The sequence below is a fragment of the Triticum urartu genome, chromosome 7A (assembly GCF_056163025.1).
Source record: "Triticum urartu cultivar PI428250 chromosome 7A, HENAU_Tu73, whole genome shotgun sequence".
NCBI lineage: Eukaryota > Viridiplantae > Streptophyta > Magnoliopsida > Poales > Poaceae > Triticum > Triticum urartu.
The window spans coordinates 716,037,866-716,062,999 of NC_141879.1; the positions used below are offsets into that span (position 1 = coordinate 716,037,866).

The 25,134-nt window shown below is 44.4% G+C and overlaps 1 protein-coding gene across 2 annotated transcripts; it reads left to right on the top strand.

Annotated features, from left to right (window-relative positions):
- The first annotated feature begins 12,905 nt into the window (after nucleotides 1–12,905).
- Nucleotides 12,906–17,025, top strand: LOC125523090 (germin-like protein 5-1). Of its 2 annotated transcripts, none has more exons than XM_048688136.2 (3): nucleotides 12,906–13,181; nucleotides 13,251–13,415; nucleotides 16,369–17,025. In XM_048688136.2, exons 2-3 carry the CDS (start codon nucleotides 13,295–13,297, stop codon nucleotides 16,899–16,901), a joined length of 654 nt encoding a protein of 217 aa, XP_048544093.2. In that variant the 5' UTR covers nucleotides 12,906–13,181; nucleotides 13,251–13,294; the 3' UTR covers nucleotides 16,902–17,025. The 2 variants fall into 2 exon arrangements, with proteins under 2 accessions (XP_048544093.2, XP_048544094.2); XM_048688137.2 differs by having other exon boundaries at nucleotides 12,906–13,065.
- The last annotated feature ends 8,109 nt before the right edge of the window (nucleotides 17,026–25,134 follow it).

Below are 25,134 nucleotides of genomic sequence, written 5' to 3' on the forward strand. Positions count from 1 at the left end.
CGCTACTTGTCGCAGTCTAAAGAGTTAGAGTGATCTTTGCAAGGAGCTAGTGATTTCGCCTATTCGGCGTTGTTAGCTCCGCGGAACCCAACCAACGCCACTGCAACGCCTAGTGGCCGGCCCATTATTACTTTTGTTTCTCCCTTTAAAGCCCCCAAAAAAGGTAATATGCACACCATGATTCGAACAATGATGGTCCAGTTTAATGAATGGACCACTGACCAAGTCGTCCATCACACCAGACTTACTATTATCATTTTTGTTCATTCTTAAAATAAAAACCATAAAAAACGCAGTTGTTTTCCTTTTTTTTCATTTCCTTTTTTGTTTTTTATTCATGATGGTTCACCGGTTCAACCGTTGACTTTTGAATAAAAACGAAAAACTAAAAAAATAATACAACTTGAAAAATATCATGAATACAAAAATGTTCATAGATTTTTAAAGAGAAAAGTATGTTTTTGGTTCCTCAAGTTCCCACAAAGTATAAACTTGGTCCCTCAAGATTTTTTGGTATGCATTTGGTCCCTCAAGTATCAAAACCGGATAAGTTTGGTCCTAAACCAGACTTTGAGCATGTTGACCGGGTTTGACCGTCACAAAACCGCCCGATAAACAGTAAATATGAAAAAGAACTTCGAAAAAATGACAAAAATTTTGCTAGAGCCCATCCAATGTCATTTCATGACAAAATTTTGGTCGCACCTTGCGCACGTAAGCATATTGGACCCCAAAATTTTTCAGAATTTTTTGATTATTTTTGAAGTTACTATTCATCAGCCAGCTTTTTTTTTCTTTTGCCACGAGCTCCTCGAGTGCCGAAAGAGCCCGAAATTTTGTTTGCATATTGCGCATGTAAGCATATTCGACCCCAAAAAATTTAAGGTTTGTTTTATGTTCTTTTTTCAAATTTACTGTTCATCAGGCGGATTTGTGGCGGTCAAAACCGGTCAACGTGCTCAAAATCTGGTTTAGGACCAAACTTATCCGGTTTTGAGATTTGAGGGACCAAATGTATACCAAAAAAATCTTGAGGGACCAAGTCTATACTTTATGGGAACTTGAGGGACCAAAAGCATACTTTTCTCATTTTTAAAAGTTAGTTCACAAACTTCAAAAAAGAAGTTCACAGATTTCGAGAAAATTTTATCGATTTTGAAAAAAGTTCATTGATTTTGGGAAAAAAGTTCATAAATTCCAGAAAAAAACACAGATTTGAAAAATGTTTAACAAATTTGTAAAAATAGTTCAATATTTTTTTAAAAGCTAATAAGTTTTTTAAAAAATCTGGAATTAAAAAAGGTTAATCAATTTTTTTAAAAATGAAAAAAATCATTGATTTTGAAAAAATGTTCTAGAATTTCAGTAAAAGTTCATGGATTGGGGAAAAAGGTTCATAGTTTTGAAAAAAAATAATTCATGAATTTAAAAAGAATCCGTGCATTTAAGAAAAAGGAGAAAGAAAGAAAAAAGGAAAACATCAAACAAAACCTCCGGAGAAAAAACCACTAACTGAAGAAACAAATAAAAGAAATAAAAAAGCATATATTTCACAACGGGTGGGATACCCTAGTGGTTTGTGCGCTATCCTTCGAATGCAGAGGTTACGAATTCAAAAGCAAAGTTCATATCAATAAAATCCATGCTCTTGTATTCCTTGACTCATTTTCTCTCAAGTCTCATGCAAAAAGAGCAAATTAAATGACTGGAAGCTAGCACCTAGATTCTCCGTCTCCTCTTCGGTTCTCCTCCACTGGCTTCATCATCTCCCTATAAGAGGACAACGAACTTCATGGCTGCTCGAAACACCTATGTGTTGAGTGATATTTTATTATTCTTCCATCCAATTGTTTCTTGAAGGCCTGATTCTCCATATTTCTTGTGTTTCTTTGATAAAATTGTATATATATATATATATATATATATATATATATATTAAGGGAAACAGCAGGACTCTGCTATGTATTTTTATTGATTTTTTAAAACAGAGTACAAAGAATAATGTACAGAAAAGATTTAAAAAGGAACTAAACAGCAAACAAACAAACAAAACTAGGAGAACAAAGAAAATACAGGAGACAACAAATACCACAGGAGCATTACAAGTTATCTAAAGGATTTGATCCATGTTTCAAATCCAGTGTATTCCTTCCTCTTGACTCTATAGGTGATCCATTTGAGTTCTTCTTTTAGCTTCTTTCTGCATCTGTATATGCTTGGCGGTATATGTTGGAAAATGTAATCATTCCTAGTTGTTTAGATTGCCCAACATGTTAGGATGATAATCTCCATGCATATGGCATGCTCAACAGTTGCTTGAGGTTGCAAATTTCTTCCTGAATGCCTTTATTTGTCGGTAGCCAGTTGGTGCAAATGTGGTTCCAACACAATTGTGCAAATTGACAATGAAATAAAAGGTGATCCTGAAGGAAATATGCCCTAGAGGCAATAATAAAGTTATTATTTATTTCATTATATCATGATAAATGTTTATTATTCATGCTAGAATTGTATTAACCGGAAACATAATACATATGTGAATACATAGACAAACAGAGTGTCACTAGTATGTCTCTACTTGACTAGCTCGTTAATCAAAGATGGTTATGTTTCCCAACCATGGACAAAGAGTTGTTATTTGATTAACGGGATCACATCATTAGTTGAATGATCTGATTGACATGACCCATTCCATTAGCTTAGCACCCGATCGTTTAGTATGTTGCTATTGCTTTCTTCATGACTTATACATGTTCCTATGACTATGAGATTATGTAACTCCCGTGTGCCGGAGGAACACTTTGTGTGCTACCTAACGTTACAACGTAACTGGGTGATTATAAAGGTGCTCTACAGGTGTCTCCAAAGGTACATGTTGGGTTGACGTATTTCGAGATTAGGATTTGTCACTTCGATCGTCGAAGAGGTATCTCTGGGCCCTCTCGGTAATGCACATCACTTAAACCTTGCAAGCATTGCAACTAATGAGTTAGTTGCGGGATGATGTATTACGGAACGAGTAAAGAGACTTGCCGATAACGAGATTGAACTAGGTATTGGATACCGACGATCGAATCTCGGGCAAGTAACATACCGATGACAAAGGGAACAACGTATGTTGTTATGCGGTCTGACCGATAAAAGATCTTCGTAGAATATGTAGGAACCAATATGAGCATCCAGGTTCCACTATTGGTTATTGACCGGAGACGTGTCTCGGTCATGTCTACATTATTCTCGAACCCGTAGGGTCCGCACGCTTAAGGTTACAATGACAGTTATATTATGAGTTTATGCATTTTGATGTACCGAAGTTTGTTCGGAGTCCCGGATGTGATCACGGACATGACGAGGAGTCTTGAAATGGTCGAGACATAAAGATTGATATATTGGAAGCCTATATTTGGATATCGGAAGTGTTCCGGGTGAAATCGGGATTTTACCGGAAAACCGGGAGGTTACCGGAACCCCCCGGGAGGTACATGGGCCTTAATGGGCCTTAGTGGAAGAAGAGGAGAGGCGGCCAGGGCTGGGCCGCGCGCCCCTCCCCCTAGTCCGAATAGGACAAGGAGAGAGGGGGCCGGCGCCCCCTTCCTTCTCTCTCTCTCTGTTCCCACCTCGCGAATCATATTCCAACTAGGATTGGGGGGGAAGTCCTACTCCCGGAGGGAGTAGGACTCCTCCTGGCGCGCCCTATGATGGCCGGCCGGCCTCCCCCTCTTGAACCTTTATATACGGAGGCAGGGGCACCCCTAGAGACACAAGTTGATCCACGTGATCATATTCTTAACCGTGTGCGGTGCCCCCTGCCACCATAATCCTCGATAATATTGTAGCGGTGCTTAGGCGAAGCCCTGCGACGGTAGTACATCAAGATCGTCACCACGCCGTCGTGCTGACGGAACTCTTCCCCGACACTTTGCTGGATCGGAGTCCGGGGATCGTCATCGAGCTGAACGTGTGCTAGAACTCGGAGGTGCCGTAGTTTCGGTGCTTGATCGGTCGGGCTGTGGAGACGTACGACTCCATCAACCAAATGCTTCCGTTGTCGATCTACAAGGGTACGTAGATCACACTCTCCCCTCTCGTTGCTATGCATCACCATGATCTTGCGTGTGCGTAGGAAATTTTTTGAAATTACTACGTTCCCCAACAGTGGCATCCGAGCCCAGGTTTTATATGTTGATGTTATATGCACGAGTAGAACACAAGTGAGTTGTGGGCGATATAAGTCATACTGCTTAACAGCATGTCATACTTTGGTTCGGCGGTATTGTTGGACGAAGCGGCCCGGACCGACATTACGCGTACGCTTACGCGAGACCGGTTCTCCCGACGTGCTTTGCACATAGGTGGCTTGCGGGTGACAGTTTCTCCAACTTTAGTTGAACCGAGTGTGGCTACGCCCGGTCCTTGCGAAGGTTAAAACAGCACCAACTTGACAAACTATCGTTGTGGTTTTGATGCGTAGGTAAGATTGGTTCTTGCTTAAGCCTGTAGCAGCCATGTAAAACTTGCAACAACAAAGTAGAGGACGTCTAACTTGTTTTTGCAGGGCATGTTGTGATGTGATATGGTCAAGACATGATGCTAAATTTTATTGTATGAGATAATCATGTTTTGTAACCGAGTTATCGGCAACTGGCAGGAGCCATATGGTTGTCGCTTTATTATATGCAATGCAATCGCGCTGTAATGCTTTACTTTATCACTAAGCGGTAGCGATAGTCGTGGAAGCATAAGATTGGCGAGACGACAACGATGCTACGATGGAGATCAAGGTGTCGCGCCGGTGACGATGGTGATCATGACGGTGCTTCGGAGATGGAAATCACAGGCACAAAATGATGATGGCCATATCATATCACTTATATTGATTGCATGTGATGTTTATCTTTTATGCATCTTATCTTGCTTTGATTGACGGTAGCATTATAAGATGATCTCTCACTAAATTATCAAGATAAAAGTGTTCTCCCTGAGTATGCACCGTTGCCAAAGTTCGTCGTGCCCAGACACCACGTGATGATCGGGTGTGATAAGCTCTACGTCCATCTACAACGGGTGCAAGCCAGTTTTGCACACGCAGAATACTCAGGTTAAACTTGACGAGCCTAGCATATGCAGATATGGCCTCGGAACACTGAGATCGAAAGATCGAGCGTGAATCATATAGTAGATATGATCAACATAGCGATGTTCACCATTGAAAACTACTCCATTTCACGTGATGATCGGTTATGGTTTAGTTGATTTGGATCACGTGATCACTTAGAGGATTAGAGGGATGTCTATCTAAGTGGGAGTTCTTAAGTAATATGATTAATTGAACTTTAATTTATCATGAACTTAGTCCTGGTAGTATTAGCATATCTATGTTGTAGATCAATAGCTCGCGTTGTTGCTTTCATATGTTTATTTTGATATGTTCCTAGAGAAAATTGTGTTGAAAGATATTAGTAGCAATGATGCGGATTGGATCCGTGATCTGAGGTTTATCCTCATTGCTGCACAGAAGAATTATGTCCTTGATGCACCGCTAGGTGACAGACCTATTGCATGAGCAGATGCAGACGTTATGAACGTTTGGCTAGCTCATATGATGACTACTTGATAGTTTAGTGCACCATGCTTAACGGCTTAGAATCGGGACTTCAAAGACGTTTTGAACGTCATGGACCATATGAGATGTTCCAGGAGTTGAAGTTAATATTTCAAGGAAATACCCGAGTTGAGAGATATGAAGTCTCCAACAAGTTCAATAGCTAAAAGATGGAGGAGAATCGCTCAACTAGTGAGCATGTGCTCAGATTGTCTGGGTACTACAATCGCTTGAATCAAGTGGGATTTAATCTTCCAGATAAGATAGTGATTGACAGAATTCTCTAGTCACCATCACCAAGTTAGTAGAACTTCGTGATGAACTATAGTATGCAAGGGATGAAGAAAACGACTCCCGATCTTTTCATGATGATGAAATCGATGGAGGTAGAAATCAAGAAAGAGCATCAAGTGTTGATGGTTGACAAGATCACTAGTTTCAAGAAAAGGGCAAAGGGAAAAGGGGGAACTTCAAGAAGAACAACAAGCAAGTTGCTGCTCAAGTGAAGAAGCCCAAGTCTGGACCTAAGCCTGAGACTGAGTGTTTCTACTGCAAAGGGACTGGTCACTGCAAGCGGAACTACCCCAAGTGATTGGCGGATAAGAAGGATGGCAAAATGAACATAAGTATATTTGATATACATGATTATTGATGTGTACTTTACTAGTGTTTATAGCAACCCCTCAGTATTTGATACTAGTTCAGTTGCTAAGAATAGTAACTCGAAACGGGAGTTGCAGAATGAACAGAAACTAGTTAAGGGTGAAGTGACGATGAGTGTTGGAAATAGTTCCAAGATTGATGTGATCATCATCGCACACTCCCTATACTTTCGGGATTAGTGTTGAACCTAAATAAGTGTTATTTGGTGTTTGCGTTGAGCATGAATATGATTTGATCATGTTCGTTGCAATACGATTATTCATTTAAGTTAGAGAACAATTGTTGTTCTGTTTACATGAATAAAACCTTCTATGGTTATACACACCAACGAAATGGTTTGTTGGATCTCGATCGTAGTGATACACATATTCATAATATTGAAGCCAAAAGATGCAAAGTTAATAATGATAGTGCAACTTATTTGTGGCACTGCCGTTTAGGTCATATTGGTATAAAGCGCATGAAGAAACTCCATACTGATGGACTTTTGGAACCACTTGATTATGAATCACTTGGTACTTGCGAACCGTGCCTCATGGGCAAGATGACTAAAACACCGTTCTCCGGTACTATGGAGAGAGCAACAGATTTGTTGGAAATCATACATACAGATGTATGTGGTCCGATGAATATTGAGGCTCGTGGCGGATATCGTTATTTTCTCACCTTCACAGATGACTTAAGCAGATATGGGTATATCTACTTAATGAAACATAAGTCTGAAACATTTGAAAAGTTCAAAGAATTTCAGAGTGAAGTTGAAAATCATCGTAACAAGAAAATAAAGTTTCTACGATCTGATCGTGGAGGAGAATATTTGAGTTACGAGTTTGGTGTATATTTGAAACAATGTGGAATAGTTTCACAAACTCATGCCACCTGGAACACCACAGCATAATGGTGTGTCCGAATGTCATAACCGTACTTTATTGGATATAGTACAATCTATGATGTTTCTTACCGATTTACCAATATCGTTTTGGGATCATGCATTAGAGACAGCTGCATTCACATTAAAAAGGGGCACCATCTAAGTCCGTTGAGACGACACAATATGAACTATGGTTTGGCAAGAAACCAAAGTTGTCGTTTCTTAAAGTTTGGAGTTGCGATGCTTATGTGAAAAAGTTTCATCTCGATAAGCTCAAACTCAAATCGGAGAAATATGTCTTCATAGGATACCCAAAGGAAACAGTTGGGTACACCTTCTATCACAGATCCGAAGGCAAGACATTCGTTGCTAAGAATGGATCCTTTCTAGAGAAGGAGTTTCTCTCGAAAGAAGTGAGTGGGAGGAAAGTAGAACTTGACGAGGTAACTGTACCTGCTCCCTTATTGGAAAGTAGTACATCACAGAAACCTGTTTCTGCGACACCTACACCAATTAGTGAGGAAGCTAATGATAATGATCATGAAACTTCAGAACAAGATACTACTGAACCTCGTAGATCAACCAGAGTAAGATCCGCGCCAGAGTGGTACGGTAATCCTGTTCTGGAAATCATGCTACTAGATCATTATGAACCTACGAACTATGAAGAAGCGATGGTGAGCCCAGATTCCGATAAATGGCTTGAGGCCATGAAATCTGAGATAGGATCCATGTATGAGAACAAAGTGTGGACTTGCCCGAGGGTCGGCAAGCCATTGATAATAAATGGATCTTCAAGAGGAAGACGGACACGGATAGTAGTGTTACTATCTACAAAGCTAGAATTGTCGCAAATGGTTTTCGACAAGTTCAAGGTGTTGACTACGATGAGAGTTTCTCACTCGTATCTATGCTTAAGTCTGTCCGAATCATGTTAGCAATTGCCGCATTTTATGAAATCTGGCAAATGGATAAACAAAACTGCATTCCTTAATGGATTTATTAAAGAAGAGTTGTATATGATGCAACAAGATGGTTTTGTCAATCCTAAAAGTGCTAACAAAATATGCAAGCTCCAGCGATCCATTTATGGACTGGTGCAAGCATCTCGGAGTTGGAATATACGCTTTGATAAGTTGATCAAAGCATATAGTTTTATACAGACTTGTGGTGAAGCCTGTATTTACAAGAAAGTGAGTGGGAGCACTACAGCATTTCTGATAAGTATATGTGAATGACATATTGTTGATCGGAAATAGTGTAGAATTATTCTGCAAAGCATAAAGGAGTGTTTGAAAGGAGTTTTTCAAAGAAAGACTTCGGTGAAGCTGCTTACATATTGAGCATCAAGATCTATAGAGATAGATCAAGACACTTGATAAGTTTTTTCAATGAGTACATACCTTGACAAGATTTTGAAGTAGTTCAAAATGGAACAGTCAAAGAAAGAGTTCTTGCCTATGTCATAAGGTGTGAAATTGAGTAAGACTCAAAGCCCGACCACGGCAGAAGATAGAAAGAGAATGAAAGTCATTCCCTATGCCGCAGCCATAGGTTCTATAAAGTATGCCATGCTGTGTACCAGATCTATTGTATACCATACACTATGTTAAGAGAGGGAGTACAATAGTGATCTAGGAGTAGATCAATGGATAGCGGTCAAAATTATCCTTACTGGAATAAGGATATGTTTCTCGATTACGGAGGTGACAAAAGGTTCGTCGTAAAGGGTTACGTCGATGCAAGTTTTGACACTGATCTAGATGACTCTAAGTCTCAATCTGGATACATATTGAAAGTGGGAGCAATTAGCTAGAGTAGCTCCATGCAGAGCATTGTTGACATAGAAATTTGCAAAATACATGCGGATCTGAATGTAGCAGACCCGTTGACTGAACTTCTCTCACAAGCAAAACATGATCACTTTTTTGGTCTTAATCACATAGCAATGTGAACTAGATTATTGAATCTAATAAATCCTTTGGGTGCTAGTCACATGGAGATGTGAACCAATCTCATAAAGATGTGAACTATTGATGTTAAATCACATGGCGATGTGATCTAGATTATTGACTCTAGTGCAAGTGGGAGACTGAAGGAAATATGCCCTAGAGGCAATAATAAAGTTATTATTTATTTTCTTATATCATGATAAATGTTTATTATTCATGCTAGAATTGTATTAACCGGAAACATAATACATATGTGAATACATAGACAAACAGAGTGTCACTAGTATGTCTCTACTTGACTAGCTCGTTAATCAAAGATGGTTATGTTTCCTAACCATGGACAAAGAGTTGTTATTTGATTAACGGGATCACATCATTAGTTGAATGATCTGATTGACATGACCCATTCCATTAGCTTAGCACCCGATCGTTTAGTATGTTGCTATTGCTTTCTTCATGACTTATACATGTTCCTATGACTATGAGATTATGCAACTCCCGTTTGCCGGAGGAACACTTTGTGTGCTACCAAACGTCACAACGTAACTGGGTGATTATAAAGGAGCTCTACAGGTGTCTCCAAAGGTAAATGTTGGGTTGGCGTATTTCGAGATTAGGATTTGTCACTCCGATTGTCGGAGAGGTATCTCTGGGCCCTCTCGGTAATGCACATCACATAAGCCTTGCAAGCATTGCAACTAATGAGTTAGTTGCGAGATGATGTATTACGAAACGAGTAAAGAGACTTGCCGGTAATGAGATTGAACTAGGTATTGAGATACCGACGATCGAATCTCGGGCAAGTAACATACCGATGACAAAGGGAACAACGTATGTTGTTATGCGGTCTGACCGATAAAGATCTTCGTAGAATATGTGGGAGCCAATATGAGCATCCAGGTTCCGCTATTGGTTATTGACCGGAGACGTGTCTCGGTCATGTCTACATTGTTCTCGAACCCGTAGGGTCCGCACGCTTAAGGTTTCGATGACAGTTATATTATGAGTTTATGCATTTTGATGTACCGAAGTTTGTTCGGAGTCCGGATGTGATCATGGACATGACGAGGAGTCTCGAAATGGTCGAGACATAAATATTGATATATTGGAAGCCTATATTTGGATATCGGAAGTGTTCCGGGTGAAATCGGGATTTTACCGGAAAACCGGGAGGTTACCGGAAACCCCCGGGAGGTACATGGGCCTTAATGGGCCTTAGTGGAAGAAGAGGAGAGGCGGCCAGGGCTGGGCCGCGCACCCCTCCCCCCTAGTCCGAATAGGACAAGGAGAGAGGGGGCCGGCGCCCCCTTCCTTCTCTCTCTCTGTTCCCACCTCGCGAATCATATTCCAACTAGGATTGGGGGGGGAAGTCCTACTCCCGGAGGGAGTAGGACTCCTCCTGGCGCGCCCTCCTCCTGGCCGGCCGCACCCCCCCTTTGATCCTTTATATACGGAGGCAGGGGCACCCCTAGAGACACAAGTTGATCCACGTGATCATATTCTTAGCCGTGTGCGGTGCCCCCTTCCACCATAATCCTCGATAATATTGTAGCGGTGCTTAGGCGAAGCCCTGCGATGGTAGAGCATCAAGATCGTCACCACGCCGTCATGTTGACGGAACTCTTCCCCGACACTTTGCTGGATCGGAGTCCGGGGATCGTCATCGAGCTGAACGTGTGCTAGAACTCGGAGGTGCCGTAGTTTCGGTGCTTGATCGGTCGGGCTGTGGAGACGTACGACTGCATCAACCAAACGCTTCCGTTGTCGATCTACAAGGGTACGTAGATCACACTCTCCCCTCTCGTTGCTACGCATCACCATGATCTTGCGTGTGCGTAGGAAATTTTTTGAAATTACTACATTCCCCAACAGATCCCTCATCTCAACTGCTTGTTGGTTGCACATGACACAAGAGTAATCATGCAAAAAGAAACATTTTCTCTGCAAAAGGGCCCTGGTGTTAACTGTATCATTGATTAATAGCCAAAAGAATATCTTGTGTTTAAGTTGGCAAGAAGTTTTTGATAGCCACTTGATGGTTGGTATGGCCTCTGGGGCATGGTCAAAGTGGTATAAGCTGTGGCCTGCAGATCAGGTGTTCTAAGTGTGTAAATTAAAAATTCCAAGTCCTCCTTTATCCTTTGGCATGCAGATCATGTCCCAAGTAGCAAGAGGTGGGTTCTTTTCTTCCAAATCTTTGCCTCTCCAAAAAAGATGCCTTCTGTACTTATCAATTTTCTCAATGATGCCTTTTATAAAGAAGGAGAGGGCTCATGAGAAAGGTGGGCAAGGATGAGAGCAAATGTACATCATTTTTGTATTCTCTCAATAATGTACATGAAGAATTCCATTTTTGGTTTAGTGAAGCCCAGTGGTGTGCCTAAGTAGATGAAAGGGAAGGTTCCAATAGCTCATCCCAACAGAGTAGGCAGATGTTGCACTACTTCCTCAATGACATTGATTGGGAGCAAGTTGGATTTGTGATAATTAGGTGGACTAGTCTCTGCAGCTGTTGAAGTTTTGCTAGGCAAGCAGGCATAAAAATCAAGATGTCATCTTCATATTGCACTATGGGAAAGTCAAGACAAGAGGTGGAGCTGAATGGAGGTGTAATGACCCCTCTATTCTTTGCATCATTTAGGATAGATTGCAAGAAGTGAGCTGCCAGAATAGATTGCAAGAAGTCAGTAAAGGTGATAATGGGTCTCCCTATCTGAGACCCCTTCTGCATTTAAACTGTGACCCAGGGATGCCATTCAAAAGAACAGATGAGGTGGTTGTCTCCAGAATCTGCTTAATCCAAGAACACCATTTCCTTCTAAAGCCATTTTGCTAAGATCATGCCATGTTCTATCTTATCAAAAGCCTTTTCAAAGTCTAGTTTAAGAACCACAGTTGGTTGTTTACTTTTGTGACATTGGAACAGGTACTCATAAGCCCATCCTATGTAGTCTTGTATGGTCTTGGTTTTTAAAAACCCATATTGATTGATATGAACTAGTTCCAATATAACTGTTTAAGTCTGTTAGCAAGGAGCTTGGTAATAAGCTTGATCGTGCAGCTTAAAAGGGAAATAGGTCTGTAATCATTGACAGTGTTTGCCCCTGCCTTTTTAGGGATAAGATTGATGAAGGAGTTGTTGATACTCTGCAAACAAAGGTCTCCCTTTTGAAATTGCTCACATAGGTCATAGAAGTCGTGTTGTATAATATGCCAACATTTTCTGATGAAATGAACATTAAACCTATCAGGCCCAAGTGCCTTGTTTGTTGGTACATCCTTGGTCACAGAATCAGTTTCCTCTTTGGTAAATGGAACCTCAAGAAAGGAGGGATCCTGATGAGTGGGAAGTAGGTGAGCAGGTATGTCAAAGTTTTCAGATTGGCCAAGCCTTTCCTTAAAAGCTTCATGCAAGAGCGTTGCTTTCCCATCAGGGTCAGAAACTTCCACATCATCTTGGGGTGGGGTTAACAGTTGTATACACGAGGCCTAAATTATGATTTTGCACCAGCCCCCAAGTTTTTTGTTGCGTGGTTTTGCTTCCACTAACCCTCAAATTCACCTACTACATTCACCCGCAAAAAGAAGAAGAAAATCACCTACTACATTAGCTTAATATGTTAATTCAAACCTTGACACTCACAATGCACACATTTCAACCATGCTGGGGCCCATCAAAGCTGGTGAGATGTCGTCTTAGCCTCTGCTGAGCAAAACGTGCCTGCCAACTTAGATTAAACCCGGCTTGCAACCGTGGAAGCTAACCAATGGCTTTGTTTCAATCCTTTTCCACGCTCCTGTATGAATCCCCTCCTATAAATTCAAGGCAGGCACGCCAAAAATTCGCAATGATATGATAGATAATGACGCGCTCGCCGCTCGCACACTCTTCCGAAATATTACGAATAGTTTTTGAAAACTTGCGTTAATTTCCAGACGGAGTCCCCACACAAGGCCTACCCCGTCCGTGAAAGCTGGTTAGTTTTCTCCCTGCATGATTAGACAAAGCAATTTCGAAGCTTCTAAACAGGACTACAGGGGCCTTCGTTGACCTTCAGCAAAGCTGCGTTCGTTTTCACCGGAATTCCACCATGTACGTTCGCACCACGGCTCCTCATTCATGGAAGTTCACTAGTACTATATACTCCTATCTATCTTGCAGTCGTTTCTCGTTGCGCATGTGCTGATCGAGAAGACCCACCCGCCATGGCTGCTGCGGCCTTGCTCCTCGTGGCCGCGCTCGTTGCTCTCGGCTCCGGCCATGGCGGCGAGGCCTTCGACCCCAACCCTCTCCAGGACTTCTGTGTCGCCGACTCCACGTCCAAAGGTAAGTAACACTGGCCGTACGTGCGCATCCTTCTGGGTTCTGCTCCCTCCGTTCTAATTTACACGGCGCCACACATTTCAATATTCAACTTCGACTCATGATTTGACTAATCGAACTCAACTTATTTTTTGCGGAGAGAAATTACATCAAAAGTTCCAATTGTGTTTTTCTTTTTTGAGAAAACAATGGAATAGTTTTTATGCTACACTGCTTACTCCCTCTGTTTGAAATTAACTGAATTATTAGTTTTGTCCTAAGTTAACTTGTTTAAGTTTGATAAAGTTTATGGAAAAATACACCAACATCTATAACACAAAATTAGTCTCACTAGCAAATATATCCGTGTGTTGCAACGGGGAACAAAAAATTATGGCTAACCAAATAAGTATGACTCAGTATCCTGATATATGAGCGTACTCTATTTTAACATAGTGGCTCACCATGTTTCCATTTTCTCTCTCACCCTAGCTGATGATGGTTGCGATGTCCACATGATCACAATGCATTCGACGTGGTAAATCCCAAGGCTATGACTTTGCTTGTGCATGCCACACTTCTCATTATGTTGCGCAAGGGAATCTTTAAAACTTTAAAAACAAATCTCATTGACCACGAACTACTCCCAACGCCAAGACATATGAAGACTTTGGAAAAACTAATCAAATCCTAGACATAAAATACTTTTGTATCAGTGAACGGTTTTTCGAATCGACAATTTTTTTAATTTTTAATTTTCTCAAAAAACAATCATGAACATTAGTTTTGTTTACAAAAAAATTAAATGTATGAACCGGTTTTGAATTCATTCACTTTTTTTGGCTCAACAAACATTTTTTGAGTCGATGAACTTTTTTACAAAAAATGAGGAACAAATTTTAAAAAACAAATGTTTTATTTTATGTAAAATTTTTCTAAAATGTCATGGACATTTCTTTTCAGATTCCCGAATATGTTTTGAATACATGGTCATTTTTTCAAAATCATGAACATGATTTTATTTCCCGGCCATTTTTTCCTAATTGTGATTTTTTATAATTTTGAGAACATTTTTGCAAAACCACCAACATTTTTTGAATCTGCAAAATTTTTATGATTTTCTAAACATTTTTGAATTCACATATACTCCCTCCGTCCGGAAATACTTGTCATCAAAATGAATAAAAGGGGATGTATCTAGATGTATTTTAGTTCTATATACATCCCTTTTTATCCATTTTGAAGAGAAATATTTTCGGACTAAGGAAGTATTTTATGATTGCGCATACATATTTTTTTAAACTCGCAACTTTAGAATATTAAAATCCCGAATTAATTTAAAGAAGAAAGAAGAAAGAAAACAGAATGAGAAAAGAAAAGACAAAAAAGTAAAATGAAAAAAAAGGAGAGTGAAGCCCCACAGATGGGCCGGCCCATGCACGCATACATGGGTAAGACATGCGTGAGAAAAGAAAGATGAAAATTGTGTGAAAGCTGGGGATATATTTTCGGACTAAGGAAGTATTTTATGATTGCGCATACATATTTTTTTAAACTCGCAACTTTAGAATATTAAAATCCCGAATTAATTTAAAGAAGAAAGAAGAAAGAAAACAGAATGAGAAAAGAAAAGACAAAAAAGTAAAATGAAAAAAAAGGAGAGTGAAGCCCCACAGATGGGCCGGCCCATGCACGCATACATGGGTAAGACATGCGTGAGAAAAGAAAGATGAAAATTGTGTGAAAGCTGGGGATATATTTTCGGACTAAGGAAGTATTTTATGATTGCGCATACATATTTTTTTAAACTCGCAACTTTAGAATATTAAAATCCCGAATTAATTTAAAGAAGAAAGAAGAAAGAAAACAGAATGAGAAAAGAAAAGACAAAAAAGTAAAATGAAAAAAAAGGAGAGTGAAGCCCCACAGATGGGCCGGCCCATGCACGCATACATGGGTAAGACATGCGTGAGAAAAGAAAGATGAAAATTGTGTGAAAGCTGGGGATATATTTTCGGACTAAGGAAGTATTTTATGATTGCGCATACATATTTTTTTAAACTCGCAACTTTAGAATATTAAAATCCCGAATTAATTTAAAGAAGAAAGAAGAAAGAAAACAGAATGAGAAAAGAAAAGACAAAAAAGTAAAATGAAAAAAAAGGAGAGTGAAGCCCCACAGATGGGCCGGCCCATGCACGCATACATGGGTAAGACATGCGTGAGAAAAGAAAGATGAAAATTGTGTGAAAGCTGGGGATATATTTTCGGACTAAGGAAGTATTTTATGATTGCGCATACATATTTTTTTAAACTCGCAACTTTAGAATATTAAAATCCCGAATTAATTTAAAGAAGAAAGAAGAAAGAAAACAGAATGAGAAAAGAAAAGACAAAAAAGTAAAATGAAAAAAAAGGAGAGTGAAGCCCCACAGATGGGCCGGCCCATGCACGCATACATGGGTAAGACATGCGTGAGAAAAGAAAGATGAAAATTGTGTGAAAGCTGGGGATCGAACCCTGGTCTCGTCGCTAGAGTAGCGGTCTGCCCACCACTCTATTGTCCATTGTTCTATGAATTAAACTCGTCGCGTGCCTATAAAACAGCGAAGCAGGCGGTTATTTTTGGTAGGTGGCATTGGTGGGTAATTTTTATCAACTTGAAAGGTAATTTTAATGACGGACGACCAGAAGCGATAGCCACTTTATTAGTAGATAAAGATTAGAGATCATAAACTATATTGTCGTGCTACATATATTTGATGCTGCAGACTTTAACACAAAGTTAGACAAGTTTGATCAAATTTAGAGAAATTTAGGCTTAAGTAAATTTAGAACTTCAACTAATTTAGAGTGGGAGGGTATTATTGTTATAACTGGTGATCAATACTCGCTAAATCACGAATGTGAATGGGGGCCGAGGGACTGCTTCATGATGTGGTCATATAAGCTCTTTATATGTATATGTACTATGCAGTGCGCGTGAATGGGTTATCGTGCAAGGACCCGGCGGCCGTGGTGTCCGACGACTTCTTCTTCGCTGGTGCCGACAAGCTGCACGACACGACGAGCGAGCGCTACGGGTACTCAGCGCTGACCGTGCAGATCCCAGGCCTTAACACGCAGGGCCAGCGGTACGCCCGCATCGACCTTGCACCGGGGGCCATCTTCCCGCCGCACTACCACCCCAGGGCGGCCGAGACGGCCCTGGTGCTGGAAGGCTCCGTCTACTTCGGGTTCGTCTCCTCCTACCCGGACAACAAGCTCTTCGCCAAGGTGCTCAGCAAGGGCGACGTGTTCGCCGTGCCGCAGGGGCTCATGCACTTCCTCTACAACAACGGCACCGCCCCCGCCGCGCTCTACGCCAGCCTCACCAGCCAGGACCCCGGGCTGGTGCTCCTCGCCGATGCGCTCTTCGCCGGGACACTCCCCGACGATCTGCTAGCCAAGACGCTCCTCACGGACAAGCACACCGTGGACAACATCCGGGCAAACTTCCGACCGTCTTGAATGCTTGTTCCAGTCTCCTAGTAATTTATTGCATTTTCTCAGGCATCGTAATCTTGATGTGTTTATTTGTGATAAACATTTGCAATGGAATTAGAAATAAAAAAATACTGTGAGTGATATTCCATGACGCATACGACCTTTTCCGGTGCAAGTATCATAGTATATAGTATCATGAAGTAAAACTTAAGAAAGAAAAAAAGATGATGTGGCATTGGAATTGAGGATGTGAGAGAATATTCTGATATCATACCTGGAAATGAGAGAAGTAAACAAGAAGATTATATCCACAACTTTGTATTGAATTTTACAAATTATAAATTAAATGACATGGCATTCACGGAAAAAAATTATGTGAAATATGATAGTAGTGCATGATATTATGCAATGTGAATGTAGTAAGTTCTAGCACATGGTACTATGCATTGTGAGTGGCCTAAGGCCTTAAGATTTGCACACACATATTTGGATAAAACTATTTTTTTCGGCTGGATAAAACTAATCTTAACGTTTGTTTAGACTCTAAATGAAGCAATAACTCCCGAGCGGTGTACAAGTGTGGGCTTTTGAGGAGGAGAGCAAGCGAAGGAGGAGGATCCCTGTTATTATGGGGTCGCGTTTGGATAGCTGCCCTGAACTGCCGAGCCAAAATATTGGCATTGACCGGGACGTGGGCGTCTGTTTGGCCACTTCTAATTTTTTGGCACGCCCAGCTTGCCCGCACTCCCTCCTCTGATTCCACACCAAATTGTTGGCGAAACCAAGGCGGGCGATTTGGTCACCAACTTATGGTCGGCCCGCGATTTGGCAGGGCGAACGTGGGTAGCAACCAAACAATAAATATCCGGATTAGAATGCCAAAACACATTTCATTGTGTAGGATATCTGGCATGTGCCGTCGTGCCGATCCCATATGAGACGGAGGAGAGACCTCGCTCACCCAGCTCATATCCAGGGCCGTCCAGGGGCCTGTGCGGGCTGTGCAACCGCACAGGGCCCCCAAATTTTAGGGGCCCTCAATTCTAGGCCTATGTCTCCTTAATTTTGGGCCATTCTTATAACTAACACAGGCCCATGGCTCTCCTAAACTGGACTTTTTCCTCAATTTCCCGAATGACCTTTTCTGAGTTCGGATTGACACAGCCTGCCGCCGATCGATATCCATTTTCCCGAGACGAACGAAGTGTGGCGCCGCCGCACGATGACGGAGGCTAGAGGTGTTGTCTAGTTTGATCGTTTTGTTTCCTCCCCGGAGGTGCAGCCCATATCCCTTCTCGCATGAAGAATTTTCGTATGGTACAGCAACAACAAGTTGTCCGTGCACTGCATCGCAGGAAGGTGCCTTCTCTGATGATCTGACTTACTATAGCTTGTGTTTTTTAGTCTGTTGGCTGGCCATTCCTCATTGAAATTATGCAGCATTTCAGTTTTGGGAACAATTGGATTCAATGCACGGCTTTGTTCCTCTCTGCTGCTACTACAAGGGTCATGGTGAATGGACGTTTGGGTGACCCAATCTGACAGGTTTCTTCAAGGGGTTGCTTAATGTCAAGTTTCATTCAGTTTTTCTTCGCTATAACTCTATCCTGTAAATACTCTTTTCTATTCTTAATATAATGTTTTGCCTATTCTGAAATAAAAATGCACTATTAGAAACAGCCGGTGGCCCATACCAAGGCGAGGGCACCACCGATCTGTCCACCAAGTGCGCTCAAACCGAAACACTATTTAATTTAGACTATTTTGTTCCGTTGAATGATTATATTAGTGATTATATTGTGTGTATATGCACCAGTTCATCAAGATATGTAGTAGGTTAGTTGACCAAGTTGTCATACGCCAAGATTTTCAAGATTGTTGCTAGTTTAAAATTCAGGTTCAATCTTTTTTTGTTATAGTATTTTCATGAAGCAACCTGTATTCCAGAAATATAGGGCCCCCATTCGCATTTTGCACCGGGCCCCCGAATTTGTGGAGACGGCCCTGCTCATATTGGCACCCACATGTTCCAGATTGGATGACAAAGGCCCGGATGGCGGTGGGGATGACGATGCGAGGCCCCTCTATAAGGTCACAGTCTGGTACCTCGCCTAGATTTAGTCTGGATTAGTTTAAATTTATGTTCTAACTTGTTTAATTTCGTCCTCTGGTTGTAATACATTAAACTTGTTTAAATCAAGTCTGTTCCGCTTCAATTTCATCCGTGTCTGTGAGAGATCGTTTGAAATGGGCCGGACGTTTGATGCCTATGGTTGGATGGTTGGCGCTCCACCCACTTTCCACGGACACGTCTGAACATGTCCGCAGACATTTGGTGATGTTTATTTGGTGATCCGCGCTGCCCTTAATTAGCAGGAGTGTTGAGTATTATTTGTGCATGTATATTGACTAGGCCCACCTCTCTAGTTTGTTGTATAGATTGAGGTAGAGGTCCCTCGCTTCCGCTGCCGCCGCCGCGCGCCTCCTACGCGCCGTCGCCGCCCGCGCACCTTCTCCCTGCCGTGTCGCGAGCCTGCTCAGCCGCGTGCCCAATCCCGCACGCTGCTTCGCCCGATCCCGCACGCCGCTTCGCCCGCTCGTCGCTAGCGCCGCACGCCGCGTGCCCGTTTGTCGCTAGCGCCGCACGCCGCGTGCCCGTTCGGCTGCTTCACTAGTTGCTTCGCCGCGTGCCCATTCGCTAGCCGCTTCCGCAGGCCGCTGCCTGATCCCGTCTCGCTAGCCGCGTCTTCTGCCCCGCTCGCTAACTGCCAGTACCAGCGATCGCCCGCTTCACCCGATCTACTCGCCAGTGTCGCCTGCTTCGTCCTCTAGCCGCCGCAACTTCGTCCGCTAGCAACAGCAGTTGCCGCGATCATCCGCACTGTCCCGTTCTTACCATGTTGTCTGTCACCTCCTCCGTGTCCACCAACTTTAACCCGTTCGTCGACGCCAACCCTCCCGACGTCAACGACATCTGCAAGCTCAACATCTTCGAGCGGGTGCCGGTTCATCTCTCCCAGGCTGACTCCTCCTACCACTCGTGGAAAACGTATTTCTTCCTCGTGTTTCGGGAGTATCATCTCATGGACCACGTGGACGGCACCGTCGACTCCAACCTCGTTCCCGAGTTTCATGACTGGTCCACCATCGACACCACGATCATCTGCTGGTTTTTCCTCACCATCACGCCCGACCTCTTCCAGACGGTCGTGACGGACGGTAATGATGCCTGCGCCGTGTGGACCAAGCTGAACGGGCTCTTCACCGACAACAAGCTCTAGTGTCGCGTTTTTCTGCAGCAAGAGTTCTTTGGGTGTCATCAGGACAACACCTCCAACGACGACTATTGTCACGGCCTTAAGACTCTCGCTGACGAGCTTCGCGATATCGGCGCCAAGGTCGATGATGACCTCCTCCTCAGCACGCTCACCGTCGGGCTTAACGAGGATTTCGGTAACACCACGGGGAACCTCAGCCTCATCCCCAACCCATCCTTCGCCAAGTTCGTTGCGTACCTCCGGTTGGAGGAGCGGCGGATGAAGCAGGTGAAGACGCGCGCCATCCACACCGTCCTCGCCGCGGCACCACCCGCGGCGGGCCTCCGGCGCCTCCCGCTGCCCCGGCACCCCCGCGGCGTCATCAGGCGCCTTTCCCGACGCCCCAGCAGCCGGGGCTCTTGCCACTGCCGTACGGCCCGGCCGCGCCCCCCGCTCCTCCCGCTGAAAAGCGCTGCAGGGGCCGCCGCGGCGGTCAGCAGCAACAGCAACAGCCGTTGAGGGAGTCCTGGATTAGGGGGTGTTCGGGTAGCCGGACTATACCTTCAGCCGGACTCCAGGACTATGAAGATACAAGATTGAAGACTTCGTCCCGTGTCCGGATGGGACTTTCCTTGGCGTGGAAGGCAAGCTTGGCGATGCGGATATTCAAGATCTCCTACCATTGTAACCGACTCTATGTAACCCTAACCATATCCGGTGTCTATATAAACCAGAGGGTTGTAGTCCGTAGGACATCAACTCCATATACAACAATCATACCATAGGCTAGCTTCTAGGGTTTAGCCTCCTTGATCTCGTGGTAGATCTACTCTTGTAATACCCATATCATCAATATTAATCAAGCAGGACGTAGGGTTTTACCTCCATCGAGAGGGCCCGAACCTGAGTAAAAACATCGTGTCCCTTGTCTCCTGTTACCATCCGGCCTTGACGCACAGTTCGGGACCCCCTACCCGAGATCCGCCGGTTTTGACACCGACATTGGTGCTTTCATTGAGAGTTCCTCTGTGTCGTCGCCTTTAGGCCCAATGGCTCCCTTGATCATCAACAACGATGAGGTCCAGGGTGAGACTTTTCTCCTCGGACAGATCTTCGTCTTCGGCAGCTTCGCACTGTGGGCCAATTCGCTTGGCCACCTAGAGCAGATCGAAAGCTACGCCCCTGGCCATCAAGTCAGGTTTGGAAGTTTAAACTACACGGCTGACATCCGCGGAGACTTGATCTTCGACGGATTCGAGCCACGGCCAAGCGCGCCGCACTATCTCGAGGGGCATGATCTAGCTCTGCCTCCGGACAGTGTCCTGGAGGCCGCATACGCACCGGTTCCGACCCCTAACTTGGAGCCTATTGCGCCAATCGAGGATGAGCGGTTGGACGCCACCTCGGGGGCTGCGATCTCAAAGGCGATCGAGCCGAACGCCAGCCCCGCACTCTGCATGACCCGTGACTCCGAGGATCCGGACTCCTCCCCGGACTCCGAACCCCCCGCGCCCCTGCCAATCGAATCCGACTGGGCGCCGATAATGGAGTTCACCGCCGCGGACATCTTTCAGCACTCGCCTTTTGGCGACATCCTGAATTCTCTTAAGTCTCTCTCTTTATCAGGAGAGCCCTGGCCGGATTACGGTCAGCGAGGATGGGATACGGACGATGAAGAAGTTCAAAGCCCACCCACCACCCACTTTGTAGCCACTGTCGACGATCTAACCGACATGCTTGACTTCGGCTCCGAAGACATCGACGGTATGGACGTCGATGTAGGAGACGAACAGGAACCAGCACCTGTAGGGCGCTGGAAGGCCACCTCGTCATATGACATATATATGGTGGATACTCCAAAAGACGGAGATGGCGATGGAACAGCGGGGGATGACACCTCCAAGAAACAGCCAAAGCGCCGGCGTCAGCGGCACCGCTCTAAATCCCGCCAAAGCAAAAACGGTGATTCCGGCACGGGAGATAATACTACCCTGGATAGCACCGAAGAACACCCACCCCAGCAAGATTCGGCACAGGAAGATGGAGAAGCCAGCCCTCATGAGAGAGCGGCAGACCGAGAGGTCGAGGATGATAACTATACGCCTCCCTCCGAAGAAGAGGCAAGCCTCGATGACGACGAATTCGTCGTACCATCAGACCCCGCCGAACAAGAGCGTTTCAAACGCAGGCTTTTAGCCACGGCAAGCAGCCTCAAGAAAAAGCAGCAACAGCTTAGAGCTGACCAAGATTTGCTAGCTGACAGATGGACTGAAGTCCTTGCGGCCAAAGAGTATGAACTCGAACGCCCCTCCAAGAGTTACCCAAAGCGCAGGCCGCTACCCCGATCAGAGGAGGAAGCACCTACATCACCAGCGCACGACATGATAGACCGGCCACCTCGCGGCCGCGACAGAGAGGCCTCTCGGCCCTCCACCCAAGCCATGTCCCGACGCCGCTCAACTAAGGCACGGGAAAATGCGCCAGACCTGCGAGATGTACTGGAGGATAAAGCAAGACAAACAAGATCGATCTACGGATCGCGCAGGCGCCCTACGGCACGTGACGATGATCTTCACTCCGGATACAACAAATCCGGCCGGGCCGAACACAACAGACATAGCTCTTCCGAGCTGCGTCGTGATATAGCCCAGTACAGAGGCGCCACACACCCGCTATGCTTCACGAATGAAGTAATGGATCATAAAATCCCAGAGGGTTTCAAACCCGTAAACATCGAATCATACGATGGCACAACAGATCCGGCGGTATGGATCGAGGATTATCTCCTTCACATCCACATGGCACGCGGCGACGATCTACATGCCATCAAATACCTCCCGCTCAAACTTAAAGGACCGGCCCGGCATTGGCTTAACAGCTTGCCAGCAGACTCAATCGGTTCTTGGGAGGACCTGGAAGCCGCATTCCTCGACAACTTCCAAGGCACTTACGTGCGACCACCGGATGCCGACGACTTAAGCCACATAATTTAGCAGCCAGAGGAATCGGCCAGGCAATTCTGGACACGGTTCCTTGTTGGGTAACGTAGTAATTTTAGAAAATTTCCTACGCACACGCAAGATCATGGTGATGCATAGCAACGAGAGGGGAGAGTGTTGTCTACGTACCCTCGTAGACCGAAACGGAAGCGTTGACACAACGTAGAGGAAGTAGTCGTACGTCTTCCCGATCCGACTGATCCAAGCACCGTTACTCCGGCACCTCCGAGTTCTTAGCACACGTACAGCTCGATGACGCTCCCCGGGCTCCGATCCAGCAAAGCTTCGGGGATGAATTCTGTCAGCACGACGGCGTGGTGACGATGATGATGTTCTACCGACGCAGGGCTTCGCCTAAGCACTGCAACGATATGATCGAGGTGGAATATGGTGGCAGGGGGCACCGCACACGGCTAAGGAACGATCACGAAGATCAACTTGTGTGTCCTTGGGTGCCCCCCTGCCTCCGTATATAAAGGATCCAAGGGGGGGTGCGGCCGGCCCTAGAGGAGGTGCGCAGGAGGAGTCCTACTCCTACCGGGAGTAGGACTCCCCTCCCTTTCCTTGTCCAAGTAGGAGAGGTGGAAGGAGAGAAGGAAAAGGGGGGGGGCGCCCCTCCCTCCTTGTCCAATTCGGACTAGGGGGAGAGGGGGCGCGCGGCCTGCCCTGGCAGCCCCTTCCTCTTCTCCACTTTAGGCCCATGAGGCCCATTAACCCCCCGGGGGGTTCCGGTAACCCCCCGGTGCTCCGGTTTTATCCGAAACTTCCCCGGAACACTTCCGGTGTCCGAATATAGTCGTCCAATATATCAATCTTTATGTCTCGACCATTTCGAGACTCCTCGTCATGTCCGTGATCACATCCGGGACTCCGAACTAACTTCGGTACATCAAAATGTATAAACTCATAATAACTGTCATCGTAACGTTAAGCGTGCGGACCCTACGGTTCGAGAACAATGTAGACATGACCGAGACATGTCTCCGGTCAATAACCAATAGCGGGACCTGGATGCCCATATTGTCTCCTACATATTCTACGAAGATCTTTATCGGTCAGACCGCATAACAACATACGTTGTTCCCTTTGTCATCGGTATGTTACTTGCCCGAGATTCGATCGTCGGTATCCAATACCTAGTTCAATCTCGTTACCGACAAGTCTCTTTACTCGTTCTGTAATACATCATCTCACAACTAACATATTAGTTGTAATGCTTGCAAGGCTTATGTGATGTGCATTACTGAGAGGGCCCAGAGATGCCTCTCCGACAATCGGAGTGACAAATTCTAATCTCGAAATACGCCAACCCAACATGTACCTTTGGAGACACCTGTAGAGCTCCTTTATAATCACCCAGTTACGTTGTGACGTTTGGTAGCACACAAAGTGTTCCTCCTGCAAACGGGAGTTGCATAATCTCATAGTCATAGGAACATGTATAAGTCATGAAGAAAGCAATAGCAACATACTAAACGATCGGGTGCTAAGCTAATGGAATGGGTCATGACAATCAGATCATTCAACTAATGATGTGATCTCGTTAATCAAATAACAACTCTTTGTTCATGGTTAGGAAACATAACCATCTTTGATTAACGAGCTAGTCAAGTAGAGGCATACTAGTGACACTCTATTTGTCTATGTATTCACACATGTATTATGTTTCCGGTTAATACAATTCTAGCATGAATAATAAACATTTATCATGATATAAGGAAATAAATAATAACTTTATTATTGCCTCTAGGGCATATTTCCTTCATTCCTAACAAAGAAAAACCAGATAGTCGACTGTCCGGGCGCAGAGGCCCTAGCAGCCTTCAAGCATAACATCCGCGACGAGTGGCTTGCCCGGCACCTGGGACAGGAAAAGCCGAAATCTATGGCAGCCCTCACGACACTCATGACCCGCTTTTGCGCGGGAGAAGACAGCTGGCTAGCTCGCAGTAACAACTTATCAAAGAACCCTGGTAATTCGGATACCAAGGACAAAAGTGG